Consider the following 13,744-nt stretch of genomic DNA (forward strand, 5'->3'; position numbering starts at 1 on the left):
CCTGCGCTTGCGCTTGCGCCTGTGGTCCAGGATGGGCTGGCGGCGGGTCCCAGGCTGCTGGCTGGTGCTGGGGTTGGCAGAGGATGGTTGGTTGGGCTGAGTCGGGCCCGGCCGGGTTGCGGAGCTGGAGGGGGTGACAGGGAACGGCGGCGGAGGCTGCAGGGTTCCATTTGGCTGACTGGGGAGTCGGCAGGCGGCAGGTAAGAGCGGAGCCGCGGACTTTGCTCCCCAGTCTTGCCCTTTTTTCTAGGGTCGGGCCCTGTTCGGGGCCTTTTTGCTAGTCCGGGTTCCTGTTCTCTCCTTGCTCCGCCCAGCACTGCCGTGCCCTGCCTGGCGGAGTGCACCCTCCGGGCAGCTGTAAAGCGTGGAGCATGGAAGGAGGCCAACCCAACTTGCCCATTTCACAGATTTGGAAACTCAGATCCAGAGATAGGATTTAACTTGTTCAGGATCCTCGTAGATAGTTCAAGGTAGAGCCCAAACCGGAACCCAAGGTTTTTTTACTTCCAGTCTTTCGCACTTTGACCACGCCTCCCTCGTTCAGAAATAAAGACTTTTTGTGACTGCAGCTTCAGATCTTGCAGTCGGATCCTCGCAAACGGAGCTCAGGTCATGTGGGCCCATCCTTAACTTTTTCAAGCATATGTTAGTTCGGAACGAAAGTCTGCACATGAGTAGAATGCTACTCTTACTGATGATTGACAACTATTGCTTAAGACAGCAAACATCCTGAGAGCAGCATCTTTGTCCACTTGAGATTTGCTATGACTTTCATTTCAGTTTCCCTTGCCTTTTGGTTGCTTTGGAACCTAACCTGTGCAAACCCTCCAGCCCCCACCAATCCAGTTTCCCCTTGGAAAACAGATGGTGACTTAGAGCCTTGGAAAGAGGGGAGTGCTATGGCCTTCAATCCCCTCTAATCTGGTGCCAGAAGTCACTATGGTCTGTGGTTACTACCGAGGGATCAGAGTGCTAAGGCCTTGTGCTTGGGGTGGAGGTGAAGCTCTGCTTTGCTCTGTTTTCTCCCATGTTCACGCTCTTGCCACAACACACACAACATCACAATTTTTTGAATTCTGCTGTGGTTCAATTTCCTGAGAAATGAGGAACTCTGTATGTTCAAGTGTGGCCCCATGGGCCACATATCTCTTCCCTGGCATCTCCATACCCCCTAAACCCCACTAGCTAAAATGAGCGGCAGGCGGTTGGCTTCAGACTCTTCACTCACATCTGGTCTGTAGCTCTACAAACTTTCAGTTCACATGTTTGGGTTCATTTCTGGTTGGATTTGTTTTATAAAATCCCTTTAAGCTCTTAAGTGCTGTGATTCTAATGGTTTCTATTGCTTTTTACTGATCATGAAGAATGACGGTAGCAGATACTTATTTAGTGTTACCACATTGGCAGGAGTGCACTTGCTGCTATTTGTAAGCACAGATAGACATCTGATCAACCTCACCATTTCTGCATCCTCCGTTCATTCAATAAGTACTTACTGAGTATTTCTGTGAGCCAGGTATTGTGCTAAGCATTTGTAACTATTTCATTTATACCTTAACCCAGTGTATATATAGAATCTTAAAGGATTAGAGCTGGACAGGACCTTAGCATTTAACTCTACCCTGTCACTGAATGGAAACACAAGGAAATTGAGTTCTAGCAGGGTTGGGTGATTTGCCCAAGGTCACAGAACTACTTAAGGGCAGAATTGAACCCTAAGTAATGATGTTATGGGATAGATGAGAGTTGGTAAGTCTAGTCCTTAAGGCAGGCATTTCCTATACAGTCAGGAAGTCCAGAGGTGGTTGAGAACAATATGGGAGGTGGAGAATCTGAAAAGGAATGTTTCTTGTTTTTGGAGACAGGAGAGATGGCAATATAATTCATGTTTATTAAAGGTGAGGAATGCATCTTATTTGCAAGTTATTGCTATAAAGAGTATTTTAGCAAATAGGAAACTTTCCATTAGCCACCATAAGGGAATGAACAATGGCGTGGACAGTCTACGTCACTTGGATTTGTTGTGAGGTAAAATTTTTGGCTCACTCTTACATTTGACTCTGGCTGTACACTATTCTGGAAAATCATGCTTCAAGGGGTGCCTTGGTGGCTCAGTTGGCTAAGTGTCCAACTCTTCTTTTTAAAAAGTTTTTATTAACATTTATTCATTTTTGAGAGTGAGAGAGACACAGAGCGTGAGCAGGGAAGGGGCAGAGAGAGGGAGACACAGAATCTGAAGCAGGCTCCAGGCTCAGCTGTCGGCACAGAGCCCAATGCAGGGCTTGAACTCACGGGCCGTGAGATCATGACCTGAATTGAAGTTGGACGCTTAACCGACTGAGTCACCCAGGCGCCCCACTAAGCATCCAACTCTTGATTTCAGCTCAGGTCATAAGCTCATGGTTCGTGAGTTTGAGCCCCATGTCAGTCTCTTTGCTGACTGTGTGGAGCCTGCTTGGGGATTCTGTCTCTCCCTCTCTCTGCTCCTCCCTCCTCAAAATAAATAAATTAAACTCAAAAAGAAAAAGAAAATTCATGCTTCAGGTCATATCATGGTTCTAAGAAACAGGACTCCAACTCAGGAAGTAGGAAGGTTGAGTTTTTACTTACTCCCTTTCTACACTGCTCCTTAATTCTCTTAGCTCCTAGGAGGTGATGGGAATGGCCAGTTTCTTTATCCTGATGCAGAGAGTAGGTCCTTACTGAATCATCGTCTCTCTTTCTCTGTTAGCCTTGTCTGCTGGATTCCTCTTTGCCTTAGGTCATTTACAGAACTTGTAGAAGGAGGTTACAAAGTGTTTTCTTTGAAAGGCCTCTTGTGATAAGCCAGTGTGCAAGGAGAGTACCTTGCTCCAGTTACTGAACGGAAACCATCCCTACAGTGGAGCAGCCTCCTCCAGTTTCTGTTGGGTTTTGAGCTGCCTTTTAAATAAGTCAGTGGAGTTGCTGAGGACACAGTAGCCCTAGGGGGAAATCAGATAATTTCGTTTCTGGTAAGGGCTTTAATCTGCAGAATTGATGAGACTGTCATCAGCGGAATCCATGACTTTAGTTCTGGACATTACCTGGGCAGCTGACCTCCCATGGCTATTGGGTGAGGTAGAAATCACATAGAGGAGAAGAAGGCACTTGCAGAGCTCGGAAGGCTGGTTGGGTAGCTTGGGGCCAAGGGCAGCAGCTGCAGAGAAGACTTGTGAGTATCGAAGTAGAATTGGGCCAAGGAGACTCCTCACTGAGAGGATAGGCTCTCTGGTCTCCATGAGCCACAGCAGGAAGGCCCCCCTCCCACTGCCAGTGTTTCCTGCCTGTGGTGTTATTCTGCCGTAAAAACTGAAGTTTTCTTGGCTTTTGTATCCTTGGGGTGGGGCTGGGACTGGAATTGGAGACAGAGCATCTTATGTCATGCAGAGGGTAGCTGAGGTATCCTGACAGAAGACAGGGACTCTCATGCTACCAGGTTGGGTCTGGTGGCCTGTAACATCAGCTCAGAGGAAGTAAGAAAGAGGAATATCTTTTGCTAAGACTCAGCACCAGGGAAGATCTAGATGTAGGATCAACATATGATGTACTCACTCCCCCATTGGCCATTCCTTGGTGAAGAGCAATTGTTAGGAGGTGGGTCATTGGTCTAGAGCAGGCGGGATACCCTGAGAATCCTCTGCTGTGGTGGCCGTGCCCACAGAGGCGTGGTGGTGGCAGCTTTGTGCATGTCAGCTGTGCTCCACCCAATGGTCTGTCTACAAAGAGAACTCCAAAAAACCCTGCTTTGGCTTGGAGCTGCCTGCCTTTCCCTCAGCCTTTTACTGTGGGTGGCCCCTTACTCTAGGAGTGCATCATTTTGGATTTACTGTGCGCCCAGTGGTGTAATGTAAGTAGGACTTCTGCACGCTCAGAACCTCCAGACCCTACCCCATGTAATCTGGTTGGGGCATTGGCACCACCCATTCCCTTGAGAAGTGGAGTGACTTCCTATGTCTCACAGCTGGTGACTGGCCCAGCTGGGCCTTAGGTCTTTGCCTTTAAGCTGGTGCTCTGGGCCTCCTCCCTGGTGGGGTAGGGAGGGACAGGACCAGAGTGGCTTCTCACAATGGTATGCTCTCCTAGGAGCCATGCGGGGCCAGCGGAGCCTGCTGCTGGGCCCCGCCCGCCTCTGCCTGCGCCTGCTTCTGCTCCTGGGCTACAGGCGCCGCTGCCCACCTCTGCTCCGGGGCCTGGTACAGCGCTGGCGCTATGGCAAGGTCTGCCTGCGCTCCCTGCTCTACAACTCCTTTGGTGGCAGTGACACCGCTGTCGATGCTGCCTTTGAGCCTATCTACTGGCTGGTGGACAACGTGATCCGTTGGTGTGGGGTGGTGAGTGATGCCCAGGGAGCAGGAAAAGGGACGTGTTGGGGTAGCAGAAGGACACGTGTCTGATGGACCCACACTGGGTTTGGGACCCATACCAGCCCCCTACCCCGGGGAAATTCCTGAGTCTACTCTTGGTGTTGGCAAACTCTCACTGCCTACCTGACCTCACTGGTGCTGGCAGGTGTTCGTGGTGTTGGTGATTGTGCTGACCAGCTCCATTGTGGCCATCGCCTACCTGTGTGTCCTGCCTCTCATCCTCCGAACATACTCAGTGCCACGGCTCTGCTGGCACTTCTTCTACAGCCACTGGAATCTGATCCTCATCGTCTTCCATTACTACCAGGCCATCACCACTCCACCTGGATACCCACCCCAGGTGGGTCCCCACAGGAGCATACTGGAAGGAGAGAGCTGCAGGCTGCGAGAGCCAGTCCTAGGCGTGGGGGAGCGAGAGGGCCTTGGTATCTTTTAAGGTACCCAGCTTCGCTGCCACGGTTGTCACGATGCTTTTCTCCCTTTGCACAGGGTAGGAATGATATCGCAACGGTCTCCATCTGTAAGAAGTGTATTTACCCCAAGCCAGCCCGAACACACCACTGCAGCATCTGCAATAGGTGGGTCTTGGCTTTGCTTGCTGTGAACCCCAGCTTTGACCCTTTTGCTGAAGCCCTAGGGCAAAATGTAGGCCTGGAGTCCGAGAAGATGTTTATGAAGTCTTCTCACCAGGCAGTGCACCCTCATGTCATGACGCCTGGTCCTCAGAACGGTCCTGTGAGTTAGGTATTGTCATCGCTTGTGGAAACAGAGAGATGAGTTAACCTTGTCCAAGCTACTAGTTCACGTAGCTAGTGAAACAGGGTTTGAAGCAAGGCCTGGCTGTCTTCAAAGTCTGTGCCCTTTCCACCTCAGCAGGATGCTGGTCCTTGTAGGAAAGGATTGGCACTGACATCTCGAGAACCTTGGCCACCGTAACAGAGCCTGTGTCCCTCCCTCACAGGTGTGTGCTGAAGATGGATCATCACTGCCGTATCCTTTTATTATCTCTTCTGCATGAGGCCTCCTTTAGCTCCAGCCACCTGCACTGGGCGAAGGGCCACAACCACGGCTTCTAGCATCCCTCAAAGAACACTGGGCTCATGAAAAGTTAGGAGAGGAGTGGTGGGGCTGGCCATCTCCGAGGGAAGCAGGAGGCTTACAGGTTCTATGGGACGATCTTGGAATGAGGCATCTATTCTAACCACGTTAACGTTTGTGGGATGGAAAGAGATGTTTGGGCTTCAGGTTGTCCACTGGGCATGCCAGATAGAACCAACGGTCCCCTTCTGTCCCAGACAGATGGCTGGTTGACACCAGCTAGGTTGAAGTATTGGCAGATTCGTTTTGCTTAAGGATTTCAGTTTTCATGATTTCCCGGTGGGCCTTGTGAGGGCTCTGAAGAGCTTTAACATCTGGAAATAGTCCCATATTTTCCTGCCTTCGGGAAATAGTTCTTGGTGACTGGAGGCCCTGTGCTTGGATGATGCCATCATGAAGCAAGAATGAACCAGAGAGACCTGAAGCTGTGTGTTTGATCTTGTCCTTAATCCTTCCCCCACCAGCCTGGCTAAACAACTGTGTAGGCCACTATAACCATCGGTACTTCTTCTCTTTCTGCTTTTTCATGACTCTGGGCTGTGTCTACTGCAGCTACGGAAGTTGGGACCTTTTCCGGGAAGCTTATGCTGCCATCGAGGTGAGCCCATAGCTAGGAGCAGGGCAGCTCAGTAGAATTTTGGGGTGTGGAATCTGTCCCTAAGGAGTGGGGCTGGTAGCACCCCTACCCTAGAGGCCTGAGTGTATAACCAGCACTGTTTTCCATCCCCTTAGAAAATGAAACAGCTCGACAAGAACAAACTACAGGCGGTTGCCAACCAGGTGGGCCGTCCCCACGCCACTGCCTCCTGCTGCTCAGGCCAGGGGGTAGAGTTGCTGAGGCAGCGGGGGCCCACCTGCTAGTGGAGTTGTAGAGGCTGGCTGAGGGGCCTCTTGAGACTGGATCCAGGGGTATTCTGGGAGGCTGTGGGCCATGGGCGGACTAAGTGGCCTGGGGACAAGCTGGAAGTCCCTGGCTTGTGATAGTTTTGGGCTCTCTATCCCATCATCACCTTCTTTGGGCTGAGCGGGGACTCTGCCTTGGAGACGGCCTGAGCAGCAAGGAGTCTGTGTTAGTCTGTGTAATGGGGTTCCAGGGGACAGGGACCAGGCTGGGCCAGTCTGATCACTCTTTGCTCCTGGTCTTTCGGCATCCATGCCAGGCCTTCTCCCAGGCCTGTGAGGACCCCTTATTTGGAGACGTCTTGGGCTCACGATTATACCACTTAACCTCTGCTGTCCTTTTAGTCCTTAGTGGAACTCAGTTTTCCTTGCTTGTTCTCGCATTCTGGGCCTGGGCCCAGCCTCCTCTTGAGGATCGCAGCCACACACTGAGGGAGTTCTAGCTGGGGAGCAGAGCGGCTTCCCCTGGAGCCCCATTTGTGTTGTCAAACCTGAAGGCCCAGGGTCAGCTCCTCCTATGCTTTGCCATCCTGTCCAGACCCGCTCTGCCCAGTGTTTGTCCACATGGTGATGCCTCCGGGCTTGGCCCACCCATCTGGCTGCTGCCCTGACTCCTCTGTGGCTTAACTCCCTATTTTCTCATCCTGGGTTTGGGTCACTTCCCTGCCTGCAGGTGCTGGGGGCTGTGCTGGAGATCAACAGCAAATGAGCCACCTTGCTCTTCTCTTTTCCTAGACGTATCACCAGACCCCACCACCCACCTTCTCCTTCCGAGAAAGGGTGACTCACAAGAGTCTTGTCTACCTCTGGTTCCTGTGCAGGTATTTAACACTCTTTTTTGATGGTTTAAATGGGGGACAGCTTCAGAAAAACCTTTTCCAGTGCCCACGTGTAGGCAGGGTCCCATGCCTGTGTCATCTGCTGCTGTTCTTAGTGTAACTTAGCTTGGCAAAGAGTCAGTGCTTCATTTTCTTCAGCCTTTTGGGGCAGGGAACACTAAGGATGCTAGCATGGAGTGTTATGTGCCAAGGTAAGTTAAACTGCTTCCAGGTAGGGCACTGCATTTTCCAGGTGAGGAAAACTGAAGAGGAGAGGTGAAGTGAGTTGCTGTGTGATACACAGTTGGGAACGGGAGAACTGTGATCTGAATTGCATGCTGCCCGTTCTAACCTGGCTGTTTTCACTACCCGCTGCAGTTTCCTAAGCACAGGTATTTTAAGAAGTATGGTACATTGTTATTAGTAACACAGACTTAATTTCCCCACCTTTCTTTCCACCTAATTTATTCTTAGCTCATGTTGACGCATTTTCATTGATGCTTTCTATAGATGTAGTGAAGTAAGAACTCACCTAGGATGTAGGCTGGGACTTCAGCAGAGAGGTCTCTAGCTGATCGTTATAGCTCAGTTCAATTTCATACCTACTTGTAACCTCCCCACCAACCTTGGCCCCTCTTTTCTTAGTTCTGTAGCACTTGCCTTGGGTGCCCTAACTGTATGGCATGCTGTTCTCATCAGTCGAGGGGAGACTAGTATCGAAAGGCACATCAACAAGAAGGAGAGACGTCGGCTGCAGGCCAAGGGCAGAGTGAGTAGGGGGCTTGGGGTGGAGGGTAACTGATCCCGCTGTCCTGAAAACAGAGGTCGCAGTCTAGGGCCAACAAGGGCAGGCATCATAAAAGGTCAGAACTCACCTGGCTGAGCTTTAGCTAGCCAATTTAGGCTTGAAAATTAGGAGGGGGAGTAAATAAAAGGGGTTTGTAGAAACCTGTATTTCTCTTGGCTCTAGGTTTTCAGGAATCATTACAACTACGGCTGCTTGGACAACTGGAAGGTATTCCTGGGTGTGGACACAGGAAGGTAAAGTAGAACATCTAGACTAGTGCTGTCCAACAGAACTCTCTATGGTTAGAGAAAAAATGTTCTCTTCCTGTGCTGTGTAAGACGTTAGCCACCAGCCACATATGGTTGCTGAACACCTGAAATGTGGCTAATGCACCCGTAAATTGACATTTTATTTTTACTAGTTTAAATAGGCACGTGTGGCTAGTGGCTATCCTACAGGACAATACAAATCCAGACTCTGGGAGTAGAGATCATTGTTCTTTTGAACCAAAGGGGCTAGGGGCCAAAACTGCGGTATACGCGCATGAGGCTTACAGATGACACAACAGAATCCTGAGAAAGCAGTGAGTGGTCAGTAAGGGACCTCTAGGTAGGATATGGTGACCACCCATCTCCTCGCATTGGTATGGTAGTGTCTGGAGTTCAAACCAACAACGTGTGGGACTGCAGCAGTCTATTTTTAACAGAGGTCCTAAGACCAAAAAAATGAAGTTAGCTCCCTTAGCCCAAGAGATCAGGGTAAATCACTTTTCAGATTGCAACTCCAAGGCAGTAATAACTAGGTGACCAGAGGTACCTGCCTTCCCCCATTTCCTGTCCTTATTACATTCCTGCTTGTCATTCCTTGCAGTGATCCCTTAGAGGTTTATTTTGAAACCTCTAAAAGCACCGAAGGGCACATTGGACATACTAGAACTTTTGTTATTGTTGGGGTTAATGCCAAAGTTGCTTCAGGATACCTTGACTCCTTGCTGAGGAATGAGGATCAGGAAGGAAGACCAAGAACTCTTGGAACTCAGGGACATTCTATCTTCTCTTGTAGGCACTGGCTTACTCGGGTGCTGTTGCCTTCCAGTCACCTGCCCCATGGGAATGGAATGACCTGGGACCCCCCTCCCTGGGTGACTGCTCACTCAGCCTCTGTGATGGCAGTGTGAGCTGGATTGTGTCTGTCACAACCTGTGTGCCACTCTGCTTCCTGCATTGTCTCAAGGGCCTCCAAGGACAGCTTCTTGGAATCCTTGGGCAAAAAGAATCAGTGGGCCTGCCTTAGAGTACCACGCAGGGACAACCCAAGGACCAATCTGCTGGCCACTGCAGGAACCAGGCACGATGTGGAGAAATCCTAGGACTGATGTCCCTTTACTCAGCTCAGGCAAACTGAAGTTCCAGCCCCAGACTGGAGATTAGGCAGCTAGCAACCTTGCCGGGTGCTGACCCCGACCTCCTCCAGGTTCCAGCACTGGGGTTGGCCACCATCTCTTCCATGTACTGTCTGAGAAAACACCTGAATGGTAGAGCGGAGATCCTGGCTCCTCAACAGGGCAAAGACACCAGGCCTACTGCTGAGGTCACTGCCACTTCTCACATGCTGCTGAAGGTGAAAAATAAAGGTATTTGATTTTTAAAGATATACAGCTTTTCATTGCCTTTACTTTAGGGCGAGGAAGGGAAAAGTCAGGGTCAAGACCTAGTGAGTGGGTGTTCTGGTCATGCTTCCTATGCTCTACTTGGAGGGGTGGATACCCTGAAAATTCTTGGCCAGTCTCTGTCATTAGTGTTCCTATAGCTTATGCACTGGTGCTCTGGTTATGTGCCACTGAGGCATGAATGGGGAGGAGGAAATATCTGACAGCCCCATTACCAAAAGAAATCTTTATTCTCCAGCAGGTACACACACATCCAATCATCCCTGGTCCTCAGGGCCACATTCATGTGCATTCATTCACCCCTCAGCAGCATATCTCCCTTTTTCTGACAAATAAATGGAAGAGCCCTAAGACCAAGATCTTTCCTCAAACACAAGTAGTCTCACACTCAGTTAACTTCACAAATCCATTAGAAGTCAGGATTCCTATGTTTCCTATACAGCCATGCAACAGAGGCCTGAGGAGAGGCAATCAGAGGCCAGTGGTCTCCCTGCCTTGGACAACATGGCTCGATAGTTAGTAATTTCAGGTTAGATTGTCTGTCAGAACAGCGTAGGCCAGGACCGAGGGCTCAGCTGCCAGGGCTCCCCAGCAGAAACCTGTAGGCAAAAAGAAGGTTGGCGGCATCAGTGATGAGGCTCATTTCAATCCCATCTCATCCGTGACTTCGAAACTCACCATTCTCCCCTGGCTGACACTGCCTCCTTGCGCACCAGTCTCTTCTTGTCATCTAGGGGCTTGGCTAAGGCTCGGATCACCTGTGGTTTATACGGCAGCAGCTGTGGAGTTAGAAGAACCACAGCCTTGTTCAGCCAAGGCAACTGAAAGGGCTGCTTTTCTGACTCAACAACCATCGTTCTTCCTATTCTCCTTTAGTGATTCCAGAGTGTGCTATGTGGCAGGATGGCCGTTCTACTATAGGTACATCCATGTCTGTGTGTACCTCGCAGTTTGCACCTCAATCACACAGCAGGGTGGTCAGTCCCATTTGACTAAGGCAAAAAAGGTGCTTGTCTGGCTCTTTTCAGAAGTGTCCAGGCCAGAAAGAGCCATCTTAGGTACTCACCACAGGGGTGGGCAGGCGAGTGAGAGCATGCATGCACTGCAATGCGGCAATCCGGACAGCCTGGAACACAACCGTAAGGGGCAGGGGTGAGGGGAGACCCGTGAAGGAGAGACGTAGGTGCCAAAGAGTTGCTGGGGCTCAACGCACCATGGAGGGACTAGAGCTGAGGTTCAGAAACTTGGTGACAAGGGTGTCAACGTGAAGACTCATGACCTGGGGTGCTTCCAGTAGAAGAGGCTGAAGGCAGCTGAGGGTGGAGAGCTGAACTACACAGTCGGAGCAAGACAGGGCCTCCAGCAGCAAGGAGAGCAGCTAAGGGGCCAGAAGAAAGGCAGTATGTGGTAAGCCTGCTTCTCCTCCACCTCCCTGTCCCCCTGTTTCTAGCACCAGCTGGGGGCAGTGACTTAGTCCCCATTTGAGGCTCTGGCTCACCGTGGGCAACTCTGGTAGGAGTACAGGCTTAGGCAGCCTATTAAGTACGTGAGACAGGCCCTTCAGGTAATTTGGCTTCACATCTGTAAAAACATGGAAAAGCTTAGGAAGAAACTGGTCTCAGACATACAGTTTGAACATTCAACTCCAATCTCTGATGAAGCTGGGACATTAGCCGAGAAAGAGGTTCAAACAAACAAACAAAAACCTCAAGCTAAGAAAAAGCAAGATTTATCAAAGGAAAAAAGTGGGACAAGATTCTGGAAGTTTAGCCTTTTAGGTACAGATCACACTGTAGCTCTAAAGAAGCACTCACGTCTTAAATTATTTTAGGGAATGTGACCTGAGTAAACAAAAGGTGTATATATTTAGGGCCTTTTAGACCCTTCTCACCTTGGGAAGCAGCATGGAAACCCTGGACCAAAGCAGGCACGTTATCTGTGAAGAACCGCTGGCGGAACATGATACGCACTTCAGCATGGCCAGCACGGGTCAACACGTCAGTGCAGTCAGACATGAGCAGAGAGAAGCCATCAGCTGCTGCTGGGCCTAGTTCTGGATCACCCAGGAGGCCCATGAGCTGGAGAAAAGAGGTGCATCAGGAGAGAAGAATGAATCTTCAATACCCATGAGGAGGATGGCAGTGGTTTCTGGGAGGAAAAGGATCAACAGGGAAGTTACTATTTAGGTCTTTGGCTCTCCTGGCTCCAGAAAAGACTTACCCGGTCTGTAAGGCATGAGCTGAGAGGATGATATCTAAGCACTAAGGCCTTTGTTACCTGTAATCAGAGAACAGTCTGACAGGGGCATGCATGACATTCAAACCCCAAAACCTCAAGAAGCATGTTTAGGGTTCAAGGTCAAATGGAGAGACTTTTATTTAACCAGACAGAACTGTCTACTAGAATCCATTCTGGGACCTTACCCAGAGAAGCAGTGTGAAGGCCTGACTACGATAGGGACCAGGGCTCAGGCCAGCCTCCACTTTGTCCACTGCCAGCTGCAGGAATTCATCTAGCTGTTGCCCTAAAAATAAGAGAGGAAACACTGATGCAGAGGCTACATATTTCTTCTTTACCAACAAATGATGTAAATCATTTAAATACAGAGCTCCCTGAGAGGCCATCAGAAAGGAACAGTATCATTCTGGCTGTGACTCTGCCCACTCAGCTCTAGGATGCTAGCATGAGAGGCTAGTATCTCATAACGCAGGGGTGCTGGTATTCGGAAAGAGCGGTCTGCTTCTAGTAAAAAATGATCTCTAAGAGCTCCCTGTAGGGAGTAGGGTGACAGACCTAGACAGAGCACTCTGCTTGAACCTTCTTATCTTTTTATGTCCTGTAATGCTTTGCCCAGCTCTGGTCTTGACTCTTGTCCCAAGGGCTGTCCCCTAGGAGGCCCTATTATATTATTAGCAGCTCCTTTTTTAAAGGGCAGGAGGACTGAGCTTCCAAGATTTCATCAGTAATTAATTCCAGGAGGCTCCCTACGTACCCCCTACCCCCTCCCCTCCCCGCCCCAGCCTTATTTCAGTACCTGCAGGGAGCTTGTTGAGGAGTCCTGCAAAGCACTTGGCGGCAGCAGTGGAGGAGGAGGGGCAGCTGGGGCAGCAGCTCAGCTCTACAAGCTCCCGCATGAGTTGGTTCAGTTGAGGGATTTCCACCTACATAAAACCTGACCATGTAACGCACGCAGAGAACACTTGAACTCCGAGAGAAACGCAGTAGAAAGTGGCAGCGGGGATGCGCTTGGGTGGCTCAGTCGGTTAAGCGTCCGACTCTTGATTTCGGCTCAGGTCATGATCTCACGGTTCGTGGGATCGAGCCCCGCGCTGGGCTCTCTGCTGACAATGTGGAGCCTGACAATGTGGAGTTCCAAACTCTCTCTGCCTCTCTCTCTCTCAAAATAAATAAATAAACTTAAGGAGAAAAAAAAAGAAGAAGAAAAAGTGGCAGCAGGGGTCAAGATGGATGAGAGCTAAACTCTCCAGTGAGTAAAACAGAAGATCAGCTTAGCCTATGACAAATTTCTGCCCAGAAGTCACTTGGGATCTACCTCCCCTCATCAGGGTTAAACTACGGTACTCCCCAAATGTACTCACATTTCGAGGCAAGGAGCAGACAAAGGCCATAAGCAATGCAACCAGCCGCCTCTGCCCTGAGCAGCCATCCTGTAAAGGGAGAAAAACCCTAGCAAGCCTGTCCTGCTAGCAAGAGGCTTTTCTGCCCCAAACCTATCCCAGATTAGCCCTAAAAATTTGAAGGAAAGTCCCAAGATTCTCCCCATTCTGGTCCATCAGACCCTCACCTGGAATGGCTGGAATCTGCAAGGGAAGCTGTTTTCAGGCAGAAAGGAGACGTTGCCATCCAAGAAAAGGGGCACAATGTGGGCAACACTCTGGGCAGCTAAGCTGGGGGTAGAGGACTAGGTATCACCAAGAAGCCAGGGTTCTGAAGTACCCTGGGTTCACATTAGAGTCACTGAGTCAATGGGCCCGAACATGATCATTCATGCATCCAACAAATGCTAATTCAGCATATATTATGTGCCAAGAACCATTCCCATTTTAGGCCCTGATGATTTAGCAGT

General features: G+C 50.1%; 2 protein-coding genes across 8 annotated transcripts in view; one reads left to right on the top strand and one right to left on the bottom strand.

The window, feature by feature from the left end:
• Nucleotides 1-7: 7 nt before the first annotated feature.
• ZDHHC16 (zinc finger DHHC-type palmitoyltransferase 16) lies at nt 8-9,641 on the top strand. 4 transcript variants are annotated; one of them, XM_003994265.5, is made up of 11 exons: nt 9-200; nt 4,105-4,352; nt 4,531-4,725; nt 4,875-4,963; nt 5,347-5,375; nt 5,948-6,081; nt 6,216-6,263; nt 7,119-7,204; nt 7,847-7,970; nt 8,172-8,242; nt 9,051-9,641. In XM_003994265.5, exons 2-11 carry the CDS (start codon nt 4,110-4,112, stop codon nt 9,163-9,165), a joined length of 1,134 nt encoding a protein of 377 aa, XP_003994314.1. In that variant the 5' UTR covers nt 9-200; nt 4,105-4,109; the 3' UTR covers nt 9,166-9,641. The 4 variants fall into 4 exon arrangements, with proteins under 4 accessions (XP_003994313.1, XP_019669199.1, XP_019669200.1 ...); XM_003994264.5 differs by lacking the exon at nt 6,216-6,263 and having other exon boundaries at nt 8-200; XM_019813640.3 differs by lacking the exon at nt 5,347-5,375 and having other exon boundaries at nt 8-200; nt 6,036-6,081.
• A 227-nt stretch (nt 9,642-9,868) lies between these two features.
• The window catches only part of MMS19 (MMS19 homolog, cytosolic iron-sulfur assembly component), a 34,044-nt gene continuing 30,168 nt past the window's right edge, over nt 9,869-13,744 (bottom strand). For all 4 annotated transcript variants that reach the window (XM_019813637.3, XM_003994268.6, XM_011287495.4 and 1 more), the window contains 11 exons: nt 13,463-13,565; nt 13,257-13,325; nt 12,692-12,818; nt 12,081-12,181; nt 11,878-11,934; nt 11,549-11,735; nt 11,156-11,238; nt 10,871-11,035; nt 10,724-10,783; nt 10,336-10,436; nt 9,869-10,256 (listed from right to left, as the gene is read on the bottom strand). In XM_019813637.3, the coding sequence (XP_019669196.1) occupies nt 10,229-10,256; nt 10,336-10,436; nt 10,724-10,783; nt 10,871-11,035; nt 11,156-11,238; nt 11,549-11,735; nt 11,878-11,934; nt 12,081-12,181; nt 12,692-12,818; nt 13,257-13,325; nt 13,463-13,565 (1,081 nt within the window). In that variant the 3' untranslated portion in view covers nt 9,869-10,228. The remainder of the gene's footprint in view (nt 10,257-10,335; nt 10,437-10,723; nt 10,784-10,870; nt 11,036-11,155; nt 11,239-11,548; nt 11,736-11,877; nt 11,935-12,080; nt 12,182-12,691; nt 12,819-13,256; nt 13,326-13,462; nt 13,566-13,744) is intronic.

This window comes from Felis catus, chromosome D2, assembly GCF_018350175.1.
Source record: "Felis catus isolate Fca126 chromosome D2, F.catus_Fca126_mat1.0, whole genome shotgun sequence".
NCBI lineage: Eukaryota > Metazoa > Chordata > Mammalia > Carnivora > Felidae > Felis > Felis catus.